At 45.1% G+C, this 19,653-nt stretch overlaps 1 protein-coding gene across 3 annotated transcripts in view; it reads right to left on the bottom strand.

Annotated features, from left to right (window-relative positions):
- LOC116985794 (lysosomal alpha-glucosidase-like) overlaps window positions 1-16,662 on the bottom strand; it is a 54,457-nt gene extending 37,795 nt beyond the window's left edge. The window contains exons 1-2 of one of the 3 annotated variants that reach the window (XM_033040814.1): window positions 15,975-16,662; window positions 2,564-3,147 (exon numbers count right to left, since the gene is read on the bottom strand). In XM_033040814.1, the coding sequence (XP_032896705.1) occupies window positions 2,564-3,106 (543 nt within the window). In that variant the 5' untranslated portion in view covers window positions 3,107-3,147; window positions 15,975-16,662. Of the gene's footprint in view, window positions 1-2,563; window positions 3,148-7,989; window positions 8,117-13,399; window positions 13,549-15,974 lie in introns of those variants that run through there. The other 2 variants (XM_033040816.1, XM_033040815.1) reach the window with 2 other exon arrangements.
- Between the last annotated feature and the right edge of the window lie 2,991 nt (window positions 16,663-19,653).

The raw sequence follows: 19,653 nt of genomic DNA, 5'->3' as shown, positions 1-19,653 counted from the left end.
TGCGATTAATTTAAAAGAACAAAAGAAAAGTTCTGGAGTAATTTAGCAGTTCAGGCAACATCTCGGGAGAGCATGGATAGGTGATGTTTCAGGTCCGGACCCTTCTTCAGATTGATTGTAGTGGGGTGGGGGGGAAGAAAGCTGAGAGAGAGGACAAAGCATGGCAGGAGGGGGATTGGTGGGTTGATATTTGGAACAAAGGCCAGAGATTAAAGTGGAAGAGGTGAGGCAGAAGGACTGAAGAGTTGCAAATTGTGAAACCAGAGGAATGAATAAAGGAGGAGGAGGAAAAGATAAATAGTTGCGTGTCCAGGTGAGGCACAGGGGAAAGGGAACCGGAAAAGCGGTGTGTGGGGATTAAATGGAGGGGGAGGGTGGAGTTGTTAGTGGTTACCTCAACGTTCATACCGTTAGGTTGTAAGCTACCCAAGCAGTGTACAAGGTGCTGTTCCTCCAGTTTGCATGTGGCCTCACTCTGGCAATGGAGGAGGCCCAGGACAGAAAGGTCAGAATAGGAAGGGGACTTAAAATAGTTAGCAACCGGGAGATCTAGTAACCCTTGGTCACAGAGTCCACGCATGGTCTCGCAAATGCACAGGAGGACACATCAGGAACATCGGATGCCGGAGGTGAGGTTAGAGGAGGTGCTCTCGAACCTCTGTCTCACCTGGAAAGACTGCTTGGGTCCCTGGATGGAGGCACGGGAAGAGGTGTAGGGACAGGGGTTACATCTCCTGTGGTTGTAGGGGAAAGTACCTGGGGAGGAGATGGTTTGGATGATCAGCCATGATCACAGTGAATGGTGGTGCTGGCTCAAAGGGCCGAATGGCCTACTCCTGCACCTATTGTCTGTTGTCTATTGAACCCATAAGTTTCAGAGGGAGCGGTCTCTGCAGAAGGCGGAAAAGGGTGGAGGTGGGAAGATGGGACTGGTGGTGCAATCACTTTGGAGGTGACGTAAATGTCAGAGCATTACATGTTAGATGCGAAGGCTGGCGGGTGAAAGGCGAGGACCAGAAGAACTCTATCCTTGTTCGATCTGGGGGAGGGAGAGTGAGAGGAGAAACATTGTACACAGAGGAGATGCGGGTGAGGGATCCATCTCTGACAGAAGTGGTGAAACCATGTTTACTAAAGAATGAGTACATCTCAGATGTCCTAGAATGGAAAGCCTCATCGAGACCAGATGTGGCGGAGACAGGGAAATTGAGAGTGGAAATAGCGTGTTTGCCAGAGGCTGGGTGGGAGGAAGTGTAGTCCAGATAATCACTTGGTAGACGTTGGTTAATAATCTGTCCCCTGTGAAAGAAACAGAGAGATCAACAAAGGGGAGAGAGAAGTGTCAGAGATAGAGATGGGGGTCATGATTAATTTAAATTGTCATTAAATTCTGCACAGACATTGTGAGCAGAAAATATGTTTTATAATGAGTGCACATCAAAAATACCTCATTGGCTCATTGGAGGTGTTGTGAGAGGTACCAAACAAATCAGTTTAATACTCAATGACCAGCTCAAAGCTCAGTTCCAATTTCTTCATGGCACTTTGTGGATTTAAAAGTTTCAGTCAGTAAAGATGACCATGGATTTGTTGGATTGTTATAAAAACCCAACTAGGCAGCCTGTGCTCCAGTCTTGTACCAACCTGACTAACCTTCCCCTCCAGTGGATGGCCCAGCTACTCAGCCACGTAACACTGCTAAAGTTTAGTTTAGTATAGAAATGCAGCATGAAAAAAGCCTTTTGGCCCAAGTCCACACCGACTGACGATCACCCATTGATACACTAGTTCTATGTTATCCCACTTTCTCATCCATTCCCTACACATTAAGGACAATTTATAGAGGCCAATTAACCTACGGACCCCCGTGTGTTTGGGATGTGGGAGGAAACCAGAGCATCCGGAGGAACCCTATGCGGTCACAGGGAAAACGTGCAAATTCCACAGACACACACTGCACCCAAGGTCAGGATTGAACCCGCGTTTCTGGCACTGTGAGGTAACCTCTCTACCCGCTGCACCACTGTGCCACCCTGAATTACCAGCTGAAGTACTAGTATCCTCCATGGATTTTCACAAACGCCAGGTAGTCTGTGGAATTCTATGCCTCAGAGGGCGGTGGAGGCAGGTTCTCTGGATGCTTTCAAGAGAGAGCTAGATAGGGCTCTTAAAAATAGCGGAGTCAGGGGATATGGGGAGAAGGCGGGAACGGGGTACCGATTGGGGATGATCAGCCATGATCACATTGAATGGTGGTGCTGGCTCGAAGGGCCGAATGGCCTACTCATGTACCTATTGTCTATTGTCTATTACCATTTTTATTTAAGATTTCCATCATTTGCACTTATTTTGTTGTTACAAACCTAATCTAACTGGTTCACCAATGAAAAAGAGAAAGTGCAGGCAATCCCACTTTACTTGCCTTGCACAGATCATGACTCCCGGCTCCCTAAAACTTGGCTGACTCTTAATCACCCAATCTGTGAAAAGCCAAAGAGCTTGCTGGTGTTTTAGCAGTGTTATCTTGGTAGAGCATCTTCTATTCAAAAAGGAAGGTACCCACCTTAATGTGAAGTCTGTGATCAGTCTCAAACATTACGTTCAGTTGGAGCTTCAAAATATCCCGGGGATAGTAAGTTTTATTCTTTCGCGTGAGCTCCCCCGCTTCGCCCAGTTCTGTAGGTGTCCGGTTTCCCAGGATATAACTTGGAAAGTTTGGTGGGTAGAAGCACCAAGGCACTCCACTTGAATCGTTGATGTCCTGGGCAAAACAGCAGCCACGCTGTTCACACAGCTTCCGAGTGACCACTCGGTCCCTCTCTGGGTAGCAATCAAACCTGTCCTGTTCGGGGATGGAGAGGCAGGTGTCTCCACTACCATGCTTGTTCTGCGGTAGGGCGATGCGTACCTCTGGCTCCAGGGACCCTGCCTCGCTGCTGGTCAGCTGTCTCACAGTATCCCCGCTGTGCCAAATGCTGGTTGAGCCAAGGAGGATGACAATGAATATCAGCACCCATACATTACAGCGACAATGGGTGATTTTCTGGTTCATCTTTACGATTGCTGGAACTGTGTGCGAACATTCCAGTAAACTTTCCCCTGCCATGGGATCCAGCAAGAATTCCTTCCCATAGGACCTCAGTGAAGCTGAAACAGTAACAAAAATATAACTTGTTTTGCTTCCTTTCCAATATTCTGCACACTACCAATCACTTTTGCTGACGAATGCAAGTTCATGGCCACAAACTTTCTCTGAGTGCCGAGCTCAGATGTCCATTCATCACATGAGAACACTGACTGTAAGGCATGATTCACCTCAGCCAGATCCAGTCCTAAACAGTCTTCACACAAGCACTGTTAGACACAAATGCACACATGAACAGACATTCTCACGTTTAAAATTGTACATGAATACACACTCTGGTGCCAGGACAACAGCCTCCTCTTGAACATCAAAAAACCTAAGGGGCTGATCGTGAACTTTAGGAGGGCACATCATCCGAGGATGTACACACCATTGAGGATAAATGGGGATACTGTGGATAGGGTGAGCTGTTTTAAATATCTGGGAGTCCACATCTCTGAGGATATGACATGGACACCACACGCCGCAGCACTCGTGAGTAAGGCAAGGCAGCGCCTTTACCACCTCAGGCAATTGAGGAAATTCAGAGTGTCTCCGAGGATCCTCCAGTGCTTCTGCTCAGCGGCTGTGGAAAGCATCTTGTCCGGAAATATTACCATCTGGTTTGGGAATTGCTCTGCCCAGGACAAGAAGGGTCTGCAGAGAGTAGTGCGTTCGGCCGAACGCACTATGGGAACTTCACTCGCCCCCCTGCAGGAACTATACATCAGGAGGTGGAACTCCAGAGCCAATAAAATCATGGAAGACCCCTTCCACCCCTGCAACCAGGGCCGGATTTACCTATAAGCTAGACAAGCTTAAGCTTAGGGCCTCGAGGTCTAGGGGGGCCTCCGGCGACCCCCCTCTCTATCTCTCTCTCTCCATCTCCCCCCGCTATCCGTGTCCGGGCCGCCGGGCTCCGCTCGCTCCTCATCCGCCGGCACGGCAGGCCGCATTGCACATGCGCACAACCACGGCCAGCACATCATCGGCCGCCCTGCGCATGCGCACTGCAACGGCAACTGGTCGGCGCTGGGCACTTTCTCCCTCGCTTTGAATTGTGGGAGATTTGGCCGCCATGGCTGTCCGGTCGCTGGGGCCTCACAAGTGGAACAGCTTAGGGCCTCTCTTCATCTAAATCCGGCACTGCCTGCAACGGACTGTTCTAGCGGCTACGGTCAGGCAAACGCCTCCGTTGCCATGCTGTGAGAACGGAGAGGTTGAGAAGGAGTTTCTTCCCAGAGGCCATTCGGACTGTAAACTCCTATCTCACCAGGGACTAACTTTACTGAACGTTTTTCCTTCCGCCCACAATATTTAATATGTAAAAGAATATGTCTGTGTTTATGATTGGGTTTATAGTTTGTTTGGTTGTTTGTTTGTTTGCCTTTTTGCACAAAGTCCGCGAGCATTGCCACTTTTCATTTCACTGCACATATCGTATGTGTATGTGACGAATAAACTTGACTTGACGACTTGACATGAGTAAATACATACACTCTCAGACATATGTACACATGTTCTCACACATATGGACCTCACAAAATGAGTGAATAGAGCAGGGGCAGCAACTGAAATAAAGAAAAGCAACATGGAAGCCATTCAACATTTCCTGCAATGCTTTCTCTTCCTCTGTCTCAATACCATATTCCCACTTCTTACTCGTATCTCTTAATGCCTTTTGAAAGATATCTACCTTGTATATTCAGCGATGAAGCCTCCACAGCCCCTGTGAAAGAGAATTCCGCAGGTTCACCATTCTATGGGCGAAGACGTTTTTCCTGATCTCAATGTTAAATGTATAATCCATATCCTGAGCCCATGATGTTCTGGATACCATGAGAGGTCATAGTCTCAGGAAATAGGATGACATTTATAACCAACATGTAGAGAAATTAGCCTCATTAGCCATCTCAGAAACTATAAAACTCGAGTGAAAACAAATTATCTTTCATTCTGAGCAGCTGTTTCTGAAGAATAGACTACAGAATAGAATAGCATTTTCCCTATTACCACAGCTGAGCTAATCAGTCTGTTCTTCCCTAACTCCACCATCCTCGATTATAAACTAGAGTTTTAATTACCACCTCCCAATAAGCAAGAACCATTCCATGATCAACAGAATTTAAGAAAGGTGACAGCCAAACAATAGTCATAGAGTAACACACAAAGTGCTGGAGTAACTCAGCAGTTCAAGCAGGTCAATGCCTTCTCAAGCCCCCATTCGCCGTGATGGTATTTCGGTGACAGTCACAGAGGCCGACGTCAGAAGATCCTTCAGAGGGGTGAACCCTCGGAAAGCGCCTGGACCTGATGGCATACCCGGGCATGTTTTAAAAACCTGTGCGGACCAACTGGCTGGAGTTTTTACGGACATTATCAACCTCTCACTTCTGAGGTCTGAGGTTCCCACCTGCTTTAAAAGGAATCAATAATACCTGTGCCCAATAATACCTGTGCCCAAGGTGACGTGCCTCAATGACTATCGACCAGTGGCACTAACGTCTGTGGTGTTGAAGTGCTTTGAGAGGCTGATCATGGCGCAAATCTACTCATACCTCGACAAAAACCTGGACCCACTGCAGTTCGCTTACCGCCACAACAGATCAACGCTGGATGATATCTCACTGGCTCTCCACTCCGCTCTGGATCACTTGGACAACAAAAACCCGTATGTCAGGCTGTTATTCATTGACTACAGCTCGGCATTTAATACCATCATCCCCTCCAAGCTGGTTACTTAACTCTCAGGTCTGTGTCTCTGCGCATTCCTCTGCAATTGGATCCTCGACTTCCTCATTCACAGACCACAGTCTGTCCATATTGGTGGAAATGTGTTATCCTTGATAACAATGAGCACGGGAGCACCTCAAGGCTGCAAGCTCAGCCCCCTGCTGTACTCACTCTATACTCATGACTGGGTAGCCGGACATAGTGCGAACTCCATCATCAAATTCGCTGACGACACCATTGTTGTGGGACGTATCACTGATGGGGACGAGTCAGAGTATAGAAGTGAGATCGACGGATTGACCAAATGGTGCCAGCACAATAACCTGGCTCTCAACACCAGCAAAACCAAAGAACTGATTGTGGACTTCGGAAGGGGTAGGATGGGGACTCAGTCCTGTTTATATCAACGGGTCGATGGTGGAAAGGGTCAAGAACTTCAAATTCCTGGCCGTGCATATTTCCGAAGATCTCTCCTGGTCCCAGAACACTGATGCAATCATAAATAAAGCACATCAGCGTCTCTACTACCTGAGAAGATTAAGGAGAATCGGTATGTCAAGGACGACTCTCTCGAACTTCTACAGGTGCACAGTAGAGAGCATGCTGACCTGTTGCACAGTGGTACGGTAACCTGAGCGTCCAGGAGCAGAAAAGGCTGCAAAAGTTGTAAACACTGCCCAGTCCATCATCGGCTCTGACCTCCCTACCATCGAGGGGATCTATCGCAGTCGCTGCCCCAAAAAGGTTGCCAGCATCATCAAGGACCCACACCATCCTGGTCACACACTCATCTCTCCGCTGCCATCAGGTAGAAGGTACAGGAGCCTGAAATCTGCAACATCCAGGTTCAGGAACAGCTTCTTCCCCACAGCCATCAGACTATTAAACACAACTTCAAACAAACTCTGAACTATAACCTATTGCACTTTATCTGCTTATTTATGTGTGTGTATATATATATATTTCTTAGTTTTCCCCCCACACTCCAACAACGTACAGGTTTGTAGGTTATTTGGCTTGGTATTAATGTAAAATTATCCCTGGTGTGTGTAGGGTAGTGTTAATGTGCAAGGATCACTGGCTGGTGCGGACTTGGTAGGCAATGCTGTATTGCTAAACTAAACTAAAGACATGCCCTCCTCTTCACAAAGTCATGTTGACTGTCCGTAATAAGTCTATGTTTTTCCAGATGCAAGTAGATCTAAGAATCTTCTTAATAATTTTCCTTCTGCTGATGTAAGGCACACTGGCATATTTTCTGGTTTGCCTCTGTTGCCTTTTTAAAACAGATGACCAATATTGACTATTCTCCAGTCCTCTAGGACTTCACCAGTGGCTAAAGAGGATAAAACAATTCCTGTCAAGCCCCCAGCAATCTCCTCCCCTCCCGCTTTCAATAACTTGGGATACATCACATCATGCTTTCAACACTATAAAACTCTCAACACCATCTCCTTCTTGATATCAACATTCCCTAGAATATTGGTACACCCCTCTGTAATCTAATATCCCTTGATTCTGTTCGCCCTAAGAACTATATCTAACTCTCTCTTGATATTCTCCAGCATTTTGTGTCTATCTACTTGTATCAATGCTTTGGTTCTATTCTACCTTTCACCGCTGACTGCTCAGTCTGTCTCAGTGAGCGAGGACTGATTTTCAGATAGATCCAGAAAAAAAATAGAAAGAATGGTTCTTTGGTTCAATTTTCTTTCCTCCTCTTCTGCCAAAAGGCCCCCAATGTCTTAGTTCAACAATTATTTCTCTCAATTGTCCCTTGGTCCCAGGCACCAATGTAATGACATTAGAATCGGTAGGCAATGAAAAAACCCTGTTCTATGTATTTCATGTTCTTCTATCTATTGTAATGCAGCTGTTCTCAAATCACTTCAATCATTCTCCAATATTTAGTCTGCAACAGATCTCCTGATGGTCAACAGCTTTGGAATTATTGCACTCAACTCCAATTCCCACTCCTGTCATCTCTTCCCATCCAATAAGCCTCTGGGATACTTACCGTTCTGCAACTCTACCCCCTTGCAACATCTTCAGTTTCTATCATCACCTCTGCCACAGTGGGCAGTATTTTCTCTACATCTCCCCCAATCTCTTCATTAAATGAAAAGCCTTACCGGCAAGTCTCTGGTGTTTTTCTGTAGAAAAGTCCTAGATAAATCACTAATTCCTGATGGAACCTGACAGTTCAGCTAATCTACTAAATCTGTTTTATAATATCCTTATAACCCTTGAAAAGTCCAAATCTGTTGAAAGTTTCAAAACTTAAATCAACAGAATTTTGATAAATAATGGATCACGAGATACAGATCAAAGGTGGGTAAATGGAGTTGAGGAGTAGATCAGCCATGATCTGGTTGAACTTTGGACCAGACACAAGAAACCCAATGTCCTGATAAACCATATAATAACCATATAACAATTACAGCACGGAAACAGGCCATCTCGACCCTTCCAGTCCGTGCCGAACACGTATTCTCCCCTAGTCCCATATACCTGCGCTCAGACCATAACCCTCCATTCCTTTCCCGTCCATATAACTATCCAATTTAGTCCATCTTCAAATCCTCCCTAAAAACATATTTTTATTCTTTGGCTTTCGACACTGGCTGAGGCATTGCTCCTGTTTTTAGTGCTTTTAATGTCTTTTAATTTTTAGTGTGTTTTTTATAGTCCTTCGTTTTATGGTTTTTAATGGTTTTTAATTGTTTGTAATAGCTTTTTGTTCATGATTTCTCATGTACAGCACTTTGTGGCAACTGTAGTTGTTTAAAGTGCTTTATAAATAAAGTTATTATTATTATTATTATTATTATTATTAAATGATAAAAACGAACCTGCCTCCACCACCTTCCCTGGAAGCTCATTCCACACAGCCACCACTCTCTGAGTAAAGAAGTTCCCCCTCATGTTACCCCTAAACTTCAGTCCCTTAATTCTCAAGTCATGTCCCCTTGTTTGAATCTTCCCTACTCTCAGTGGGAAAAGCTTATCCACGTCAACTCTGTCTATCCCTCTCATCATTTTAAAGACCTCTATCAAGTCCCCCCTTAACCTTCTGCGCTCCAAAGAATAAAGCCCTAACTTGTTCAACCTTTCTCTGTAACTTAGTTGCTGAAACCCAGGCAACATTCTAGTAAATCTCCTCTGTACTCTCTCTATTTTGTTGACGTCCTTCCTATAATTAGGCGACCAAAATTGTACCCCATACTCCAGAATTGGCTTCACCAATGCCTTGTACAATTTTAACATTACATCCCAACTTCTATACTCAATGCTCTGATTTATAAAGGCCAGCACACCAAAAGCTTTCTTTACCACCCTATCTACATGAGATTCCACTTTCAGGGAACTGTGCACAGTTATTCCCAGATCCCTCTGTTCACCTGCATTCTTCAATTCCCTACCATTTATCATGTACGTCCTATTTTGATTTGTCCTGCCAAGATGTAGCACCTCACACTTATCAGCATTAAACTCCATCTGCCATCTTTCAGTCCACTCTTCCAACTGGCATAAATCTCTCTGTAGACTTTGAAAATCTGCTTCATTATCCACAACCCCACCTATCTTAGTATCATATGCATACTTACTAATCCAATTTACCACACCATCATCCAGATCATTGATGTACATGACAAACAACAGTGGACCCAACACAGATCCCTGTGGCACCCCACTAGTCACTGGCCTCCAACCTGACAAACAACCATCCACCATTACTCTCTGGCATCTCCCATTCAGCCACTGTTGAATCCATCTTGCTACTCCACCATTAATACCCAACCATTGAACCTTCTTAACCAACCTTCCATGAGGAACCTTGTCAAAGGCCTTACTGAAGTCCATATATACAACATCCACTGCTTTACCCTCATCAATTTCCCGAGTAACCTCTTCAAAAAATTCAAGAAGATTAGTCAAACATGACCTTCCAGGCACAAATCCATGTTGACTGTTCCTAATCAGACCCTGTTTATCCAGATGCTTATATATGTTATCTCTAAGTATCCTTTCCATTAATTTGCCCACCACTGACGTCAAACTAACAGGTCTATAATTGCTAGGTTTACTCTTAGACCCCTTTTTAAACAATGGAACAACATGCGCAGTACGCCAATCCTCCGGCACTATTCCCGTTTCTAATGACATTTGAAATATTTCTGTCATAGCCCCTGCTATTTCTACACTAACTTCCCTCAATGTCCCAGGGAATATCCTGTCCGGACCTGGAGACTTATCCACTTTTATATTTCTCAAAAGTGTCAGTACTTCCTCTTCTTTGAATCTCCATAGCTACTCTACTTGTTTCCCTTACCTCACATAATTCAATATCCTCTCCTTGGTGAATACCGAAGAAAAGAAATTGTTCAATATCTCCCCCATCTCTTTTGGCTCTGCAGATAGCTGTCCACTCTGACTCTCTAATGGACCAATTTTATCCCTCGTTATCCTTTTGCTATTAATATAGCTGTAGAAACCCTTTGGGTTTACTTTCACCTTACAAAGCAACCTCATATCTTCTTTTAGCTTTTCTAATTTCTTTCTTAAGATTATTTTTACATTCTTTATACTCCTCAAGCACCTCATTTACTCCATGCTGCCTATAATTATTGTAGCTCTCCCTCTTTTTCCGAACCAAGTGTCCAATTTCCCTTGAAAACCATGGCTCTTTCCGATTTTTACTATTTCCTTTCAACCGAACAGGGACATAAAGATTCTGTACTCTTAAAATTTCACCTTTAAATGTACTCCATTTCTCTTCCACATCTTTCCCATAAAACAAAATGTCCCAATTTACTCCTTTTAAATCCTTTCGCATCTCCTCAAAGTTAGCCTTTCTCCAATCAAAAATCACAATCCTAGGTCCGGTTCTGACCCTCTCCATAATTATATTGAAACTAATGGTATTGTGATCACTGGTCCCGAACTGTTCCCCAACGCATACCTCTGCCACCTGACCCGTCTCATTTCCTAACAGGAGGTCCAGCACTGCCCCTTCTCTAGTAGGTACTTCTATGTATTGCTGCAAAAAACTATCCTGCACACATTTTACAAACTCCAACCCATCCAGCCCATTTACAGAATGTGTTTCCCAGTCTATGTGTGGAAAATTGAAATCTCCCACAATCACTACCTTGTGCTTACTACTAATATCTGCAATCTCCTTACATATTTGCTCTTCCAATTCTCGCTCCCCATTTGGCGGTCTATAATACACCCCTATAAGTGTTGCTACCCCTTTCCCATTTCTCAGTTCCACCCAAATAGCCTCCCTAGACGAGCCCTCTAATCTATCCTGCCAAAGCACTGCTGTAATATCTTCCCTGATAAGCAATGCAACACCTCCACCTCTTGCCCCTCCAATTCTATCACACCTGAAGCAACGAAATCCTGGAATATTTAGTTTCCAATCACAGCCCTCCTGCAACCATGTTTCACTGATCGCCACAACATCATACTTCCAGGTGTCAATCCAGGCTCTGAGTTCATTCACCTTTCTTACAATGCTCCTAGCATTAAAATATACACATTTAAGAAACCCACCCTCTCTTATTCTCTGTTTATTGTCTTTTTCTTCTCTCTCCCCTACATTTTGGGTCAGAGTGCTACCATTCTCTGCCTCCTGCCTCACACACTGACTGCTAGCTTTCCCAATTTGAGTCCCTCCCCCCAACCATACTAGTTTAAAGTCTCCCCAGTAGCCTTTGCAAATCTCCCCGCCAGGATATTGGTCCCCCTCGAGTTCAAGTGCAACCCGTCCTTTCTGTACAGGTCACACCTTCCCCAAAAGAGGTCCCAATGATCCAGAAACTTAAATCCATACCCACTGCACCAGTCCCTCATCCACTCATTTATCCTCCACCTCGCTCCATTCCTACTCTCACTGTCGCGTGGCACAGGCAGTAATCCTGAGATTGTTACCTTTGCAGTCCTTCTCCTTAACTCTCTACCTAACTCCCTAAATTCTTCTTTCAGGACCTCTTCTCTTTTTTTACCTATGTCGTTGGTACCTATATGTACCACAACCTCAGGCTCCTCTCCCTCCCATTTCAGGATTTCTTGGACACGTTCAGACACATCCCTGACCCTGGCACCAGGGAGGCAAACTACCATCCGGGTCTCCTGTCTGCGTCCACCGAATCGCCTATCCGACCCCCTGACTATAGAGTCCCCTATTACAATTGCCCTCCTCTTCTTTTCCTTACCCTTCTGAGCAACAAGACCGGTCTTTATGCCAGAGGCCCGGCCGCTGTCGCTGCCCCCAGGTAGGCTGTCTCCCCCACCTTTACTCAAACATGAGTACTTATTTTCAAGGTGTACAGCCATCGGGTACTCACCAGTCCCTGCCTCTGCCCGTTGCCCTTCCTAACTGTGACCCAGTTTTCTGTCTCCCATGGTCTTGGAGTGACCACCTCCCTGTAACTCCTATCTATGACCTCCTCGCTCTCCCTGAGCAGACAGAGGTCATCAAGTTGCTGTTCCAGGTTCCTAACACGGTCCCTTAGGAGCCCTATCTCGACGCACCTGGCGCAGATGTGGACGTCTGGAGGGCACTCATAAAGGATGAAGGGACGTAGTGTATATTGAAACTAAAGATCATAGAGCGGAGCACTCTATGATCTTTGATTGAAACTTTGGTTACGAATGTTTCAAAGGTGTTACAGATTTAGATGTATCACTGGATTTAGGGGGTCGGCAGGAGAGACAAGATGGGTCTGAAGAAGAATCTCGACCCGAAACGTCACCCATTCCTTCTCTCCAGAGATGCTGCCTGTCCTGCTGAGTCACAACAGCTTTTTGTGTCTATCTTGAAGTAAGATGGTAATGAGTTATGGCAAATCTTTAAATACAATGCTGCCAAATGTAATAATTAAGCTCTATTGCTGCTGGTTTTGCAATTAAATGGTGAGGGAGAATTTAGCCAAATCAAGGGAAACCTTCACAAGGTCAAATTGCCAAAAAAAAAGGGACGGGGGTGGGGGGGGCCAATGAGGCCACAATGAATGGGGCGGGTGGGTGAGTCTGCCGGGGAAAAGGAAACAAACAGTTCAAAAACAAATGACATTTCAATTCCGCATGTAACCGTGCACTGTCGGGGCAGGACCGGGCCGGGGATAGGACTCAGTCGGTGGTGGGTCGACGGTCAGGGCCTGTGGTCTCCACCAAAGATACCAGAGGATCCTCTAGTATCTTCGGTCTCCACCGCAAGACAGCAGGAGGGTTGCTGGGCATCGGCCCTCCACCACCGCCCTTCCGGCCTCGCCTGCAACCAAACATCATAGCGCTCTATGATCTTTGCCTGCAACAAGGACCAGGGACCATATCGCAAAGTCGGGGGTCGCGGGTGATGGAGGCTCCGGCAGGGCCTCGCCCAGTTTACAGACTTGCCGGCGGAGGGCGGGCCGGGGCTGGGGCCGGGTGTGGAGCGAGGGGCGTCCACTAACGGGCAGCCCCGGTGCTTCAGGGTTACACCCGGCCGGGCCGGGCCCGGGGCTGTGTCTCCTCCTCGGGCTGAAGCCTCACCTGAAGAGCGGCGCTGCGAGCTCCAGCCAGGCCGGCAATGCCCGCGCTCTCGGCTCCCTGCAGACGGACTAGAGCTGCCGAGCTCCGGCCTGAGCCTGAGTGCAGCTCGGGGGCAAAGAGCAGCCGGAGCTGGACTGGGCTGGGCTAGACTGGACTGGACGGGGCTGGGCTAGACTGGACTGGGCTAGACTGGACTGGACGGGGCTGGGCTAGACTGGACTGGGCTGGGCTAGACTGGACTGGACTGGACGGGGCTGGGCTAGACTGGACTGGGCTGGGCTAGACTGGACTGGACTGGACGGGACCGGGCTGGGCGGGCCTAGACTGGCCAGGGCTGGGCTGGACTGGACTGGACGGGGCTGGGCTAGACTGGACTGGGCTAGACTGGACTGGGCTGGGCTAGACTGGACTGGACAGGGCTGGAACAAACCAGCAACACGTTTTTCACCCATAGAGTTGTGAATCTGTGGAATTCTCTGCTACCGAAGGCCGTGGAGGACAATTTACTAGATGTTTTCAAGAGAGAGTTAATATTTAGCTCTTACTAGGGTTACTGGAATCAAGGGATACGGGGAGAAAGCAGGAACGGGGTACTGATTTTGGATGATCAGTCATGATCATATTGAATGGCGGTGCTGGCTCGAAGGGCCGAATGGCCTACTCCTGCTCCTAATGTTCTATGTTTCTAACAAAACGCTTGATGCAGAACACAAGCAGCCGTATCTACAACAACAACAAAAAAACAGCACAGACACACGAGATTGCGACTGTCTGGATCTGGACAAACCGCTGGGGAACTCGGCGTCAAGCAGGGTCCCAACCCGAAACATCGACTATCCCTTCCCCTTAGTGGACACTACCATCCGGCCTGCTGAGTTCCTCCAGCAGTTTGTCTTATTAATTACAACACAATGCAATATTTACAAGATATTCAGTTGATACTGAAAGTTACAAATCATTCCCATAAAATGTCCTTTTAAAATCTAAACAAAACATTTAAACCAATTTGGTGCAAATCATTGTTATGTCAAGTTATGTAAGTTATGTCAATAATATAGACACAAAATGCTGGAGTAACTCAGTGGGACAGGCAGCATCTCTGGATAGAATTCCTTCTATCCAAAGATGCTGCCTGTCCCGCTGAGTTACTCCAGCACTTGATGTCTATCTTAAATGTAAACCAGCATCTGCAGTTCCTTCCTACACATCTGAATAATATGTACATTGTATGTTTGTCCATCATTGTCAGGCTCCCTCGCCTACTCTGGATTACAAGAATGTCACACTTTTAAAATATTTACGATTGTTTACAGATTTATCCGTAGTCCCACTCTAATCAAATCCAACTGTATAACTCTTCTCCCTCCTACCCACCAGAATGTTAGGTACATGCAACCATTATTAACTACCATCAAATCCAAATGTAATCACTGGCAGCTATGCCTTAGTTGTCAAGGATCTAACTCTGGAATTCAGTTCTTAAAACTTCTCTAATTCTCATCCTTGTTCATTCTAAACTTACTTCATTGACCAAGAATTGGATCATGTTTTGGAACATTTTATAATAAAACACACTCTAAAAAATGCAGACCATTATTTTTAAGTTAGTACCTTGGTTTATTTAACAGATGACTGGTGGTACTGAATGCTGGGCCAGATGCAGCATGAAACAAAATTAAACTACATGAAACTACAGTTAAATGTCACGTATTATCCACAGTTCCATTTTCATCTAACATTATCAGAATTCTCTCTGCACAGCAGACACAAGGTATGTGTAACCTTCCTTGTCTGTCATAAAAAAATGATCCTTGGAAATCCAGTATTAACTGCTCGCAGTCGCCTTGAAGTGATGAGCCTTCTTGCATCACTTGCTCTCTGCTTATTTTCTACTTTTCAGTAGAGTACTGCAATTGACTGTAAAACACTTTTGAGATGACACAAGGTTGTGAAAGGTACTCCGCACACATAAATCTTTCTTTGTAGTAAAATACACAATAACTAATGGACGGAATAGTGGCGCAGCAGTAGAGTTGCTGCCTTATAGTGCCTGAGACCTGCGTTCGATCCTGACTACGTACGTTTTCCCCGTGATCGCGTGTGTTTTCCCCGGGTGCTCCGGTTTCCTCCCACACTCCAAAGACATAGGGATTTGTAGGTTAATTGGCTTCGGCAAAAATTGTAAGTTGTCCCCAGAGTGATCGCTGGTTGGCGCGGAATAGAAGGGTGCTTTATCTCCAAACTAAACTGACTAGCAGGCCAGGGCAATTAAACCTTTTTTGATGGGCAGTCAAGAATTAGCTATTTTGGAGTGTGACTTGAATCATAGGCCAAAGCCATAGAAGATTAGCTGCATTCCTTCTACTCCTGTGAAGAATATATTTCACCTCCCAGGTGCTTCAGAGACTGGAGTCGCAGAATCCAAAGAAGTTTATTTTCCACTAAATGCTCAAAGGGAAACTGTGCAGCAGAGACAGAATCTCACAAACCAAGCCTGGTATTACAGATACAAAAACATGGTGGATAGGAAGGACCAAGTAAAAAGCTGGATTCTAATATGAGCAACAATATGTACCTTTTTTAACACCCTTCACAGACTCCTCAAGCAGTAGTTCTCCCGAGTGGAATCCTGTCAGACAATGACAATTATTGCAAGAGATTCCTTCACTTGGAGTTTGCACTGCTTACACAATTTGTGCTGACAGCCATATAAACTAATACTAGTTCAATATAGAAACAAACCATTCAGCATATCCTAGTGTCTATACTCCCCACAAGCCTGCCTGTTCCTAGCTCAATATAACTTTCTTTCCTCTTACAAAACACCAACTTCCTCTTGAAGAATGTATGCTGTATACGCAATGGGTTATTTCGTTGCTGATGAGCAACTGCTCATATTTCCAGTCACAATGACTCAGTGCAAAATCTTTAACTATCTCAGCCACTAGATGTCGCAGGTGTGCAACCATGTAGAGACTTAACAACCCCTTCACCTTGACCAATATATTGCAGTTCTTTGAATATGTCCTTAGTAATAGCATAAGCTAAGGGAGAACCTTTGGATATGGTGTTTTTAGATTTTTGACAGGCTTTTTATGAGACCACACAGATTGGTAAACTAGATTTGACTACATGTTCAAGTAGGGCTGGTCTATGAGAGGAGAACTTCAAAATAGACATACCTTGAGGAGATTTCGCAGTGGAGCAGACAAAATATGAGTTGAGTTTAGTTTATTGTCACGTTTACTGAGGTACAGTGAAGAGCTTTTGTTGTATGCTAACCAGTCAGTGGAAAGATAATACATGATTACAATCGAGCCATCCACGGTGTATTGATACATGATAAAGGGAATAATGTGATTTGGTGTGCCTTGAGAATTAGTAACAGACCAAAAGTAGAGAAGTATGCCTACTTTGAGGAGTTTCTCCTATCTCCGATGAGAATTCTGCAACACACTCTCTGGCTGGTCCCCATCTGTGATTCGTCCTGCTCTCCAGCTCGAACAATTAACCATTATACATTTCCATATACATTTCTGCTTTGATCTGTCATTTTCACACCTTACCTTTCCATATCTTTAGACTCCCTCCGCCCGACAGTCTGAAGTAGGGCCTCGATCCAAAATGTCACCCATTCCTTCTCTCCAGGGATGCTGCCTATCCCGCTGAGTTACTCCAGCCTTTTGTGTCAATTTGACGGGAATAAACAGGTTTTTCTCAGGCCATGCCTAGCAGGAAACCACATGAATTGCTGGTTAGCCCCATCTATTTACAATCTATATCACTGATGTGGCTACCGAGACCTAGTTTGCTGATGATACAGTGCTAGGTGGGATGGCAAGGAGGGAAAGGGTGGAAAGGGACTACAATGGAGTAGGGACAAGCCAAGCAACTGACAAGATGCATAACGTGGCAAATGAAATATGTGGGAAAATGTGAGATCATTCATTAGAGCACGAAACAAGAAAACAGAGCTTTGAATGATGTCAGGGTGGATAACATTGATGTTCAAATGAACCGTTCTCACCAGGTTTCTAACATACATTCAACTTGTACACACAAGCAAATATTTGGGAGGCCATTGATATGGATTTACTGGCTGCAGCGGGTTTGTTGGCATCTTCTCTTGTGCGGCAATTTGGTTTGCAACTTGCAAACTGTCCGGGTTACAAACATTTCACAGGAACTGATCCATCCTAAGCCTGGCGAGGACCTATGTCCATGTACACTGACAGCCACAATTCAGATGCAGCATGCCAATAGGAAGGCAAAATGTACATTTGTCTTTATTAGGAGACTTTCAGTACAGAAATAACATATTACAGCAATTATATAATGAGATGCACCTGAAGTATTACATTTCGTTTTGGGTTCCTTATTCCACAAAAGGATATACTTGCCGTACAGGCAATGAAGGTTCACTGGGCTGGTTCTGAGTTATCTGGTTGCTTTACAAGGGGAGTTTGAGTGGACCGAGGGTGTATTGTCTAGAATTTAAACAGAGTGGATGCAGGGAGAAGAGTTCCCCAGGCTCAGGAGTCTAGAATCCAGGGTCGCTGTCTCAGAATAAGGGACAGACCTTTTAGGACGGAGATGAGGAGAAATCTCTTCACATAGAAGGTGGTGAATCGTTGGAGTTCTCTATCCCAAAGGGTCGTGGCAGTTCAGTCATTGAATTCATTCAAAACAGAGTTTGGTAGATGTTTGCATTTTAAGCGAATGAAAGGATATGAGTATAATGCAGAAAACAGAGCTGAAGTAGATGATTATCCACAATCTTGATGAACAACAGAGCGGGCTCAAAATGCCATATGGCCTTCTGCTGAGCCGTTTAAAAAAAATATAGGATAAGAGTCAGTGCTTTACAGATGAAGCATTTTGGAAGCCAGTTCACGGTTATAACGTAAGAAATCTATCTATTAATTTGTGCATATGACGATACCACAAAAGATAATGAGGCAATAACCTGATAATTGTTTTGGTCAATGCTGCCTTTTTCCAAAATGACAAAAATCAACCCGTCTGAAATACAGCACTGTTGGCAATGCAGTAAGCACATCCTCAGCTCTTGGTACCCAGCAACCTCCTCGCAATAGTTTAGTTTAGTTTAGAGATACAGTGCAGAAACAGGCCCTTCGGCCCACCGAGTCTGCACCTACCGGCGATCCCCGCACACTAACACTATCCTACACACACTAGGGACAAATTACAATTATACCAAGCCAATTAACCTACAAACCTGCACGTCTTTGGAGTGTGGGAGGAAAGATCTCGGAGAAAACGCATGCAGGTCACCAGGAGAACATACAAACTTCGTACAGACAAGCACCTGTAGTCAGAATCGAACCCGAGTCTCTGGCGCTGTTTGGCAGTAGCTTACCGCTGTGCCATTGTGCCTCCCATTTGTATCAATGTCTAGAGTAGGGGTTGAATTCATAAACCTCTGACTCTGACGTCTCACAGCCAACAAACGTTCAGGTTTATGTGTAAAAAGAGTAGCTGAAATTTCCACTTCGCCAAAGCTGCTATGCAAATAGAGCAAACCACACCTTGACATTTACAATCCAAGTTAGATTCCATTAACAAAAGCAGCAGCAAGTGGGCCCAGCACTTTTCAGTTTAACTTATGACATAATTTTATCATGTGATCATTTTCCACTCGTAGCTAGTCGTAGTTGGTCTTAGGTGTGGAAGACTGAGGTCGAGGGGGGTCGTAGACATAGTCGTAGGAGGTCGTAGACATAGTCATAGGAGCTCTTATACTTCGGCGAGTCAACACGACCTTAACATTTCTTTCAACTCGTCTAGGATCTTCTAAACTCGTGGATTAGGTCGTCCAAGTGGCACAGGCCCTTAAGGCTGACTTAGTGGTCATGTAGTTTTGAGAACCTACACGAAAAGTAAATTTGAAGGTTTTTATAAAATCACATTTATATTATCATTTGATTTTAAACGAGGTATCACAGAATACCTAATGGTTATCGATGAGGTCATGAGGGGTTTGGTTTAAGAAGTTTGTACGTTTACCTTCATATGTAAATAAGAGTATCTTGTATTCGCACAATGGTGCCCTGTGTTATGTTAAATTGGTGATATAGATCCCCATTGCAATTATTGGGAAGTTGGAGGGCTTTTGCAGGGCGAGACCTCATCTCCTTCCTGTGTCATTAACGTTTGCTAGGATTGATCTTAATGCCAAAAGGTATTAAGATCGTGTTTCTTAATTTTAGTGAAGGAGACATTTCTTTATAGAA

Source organism: Amblyraja radiata, chromosome 22 (assembly GCF_010909765.2).
Source record: "Amblyraja radiata isolate CabotCenter1 chromosome 22, sAmbRad1.1.pri, whole genome shotgun sequence".
Classification (NCBI taxonomy): Eukaryota; Metazoa; Chordata; class Chondrichthyes; order Rajiformes; family Rajidae; genus Amblyraja; species Amblyraja radiata.
Note: the sequence above shows the minus strand (reverse complement) of the source record. Positions and strands in the feature narration are given on the sequence as shown.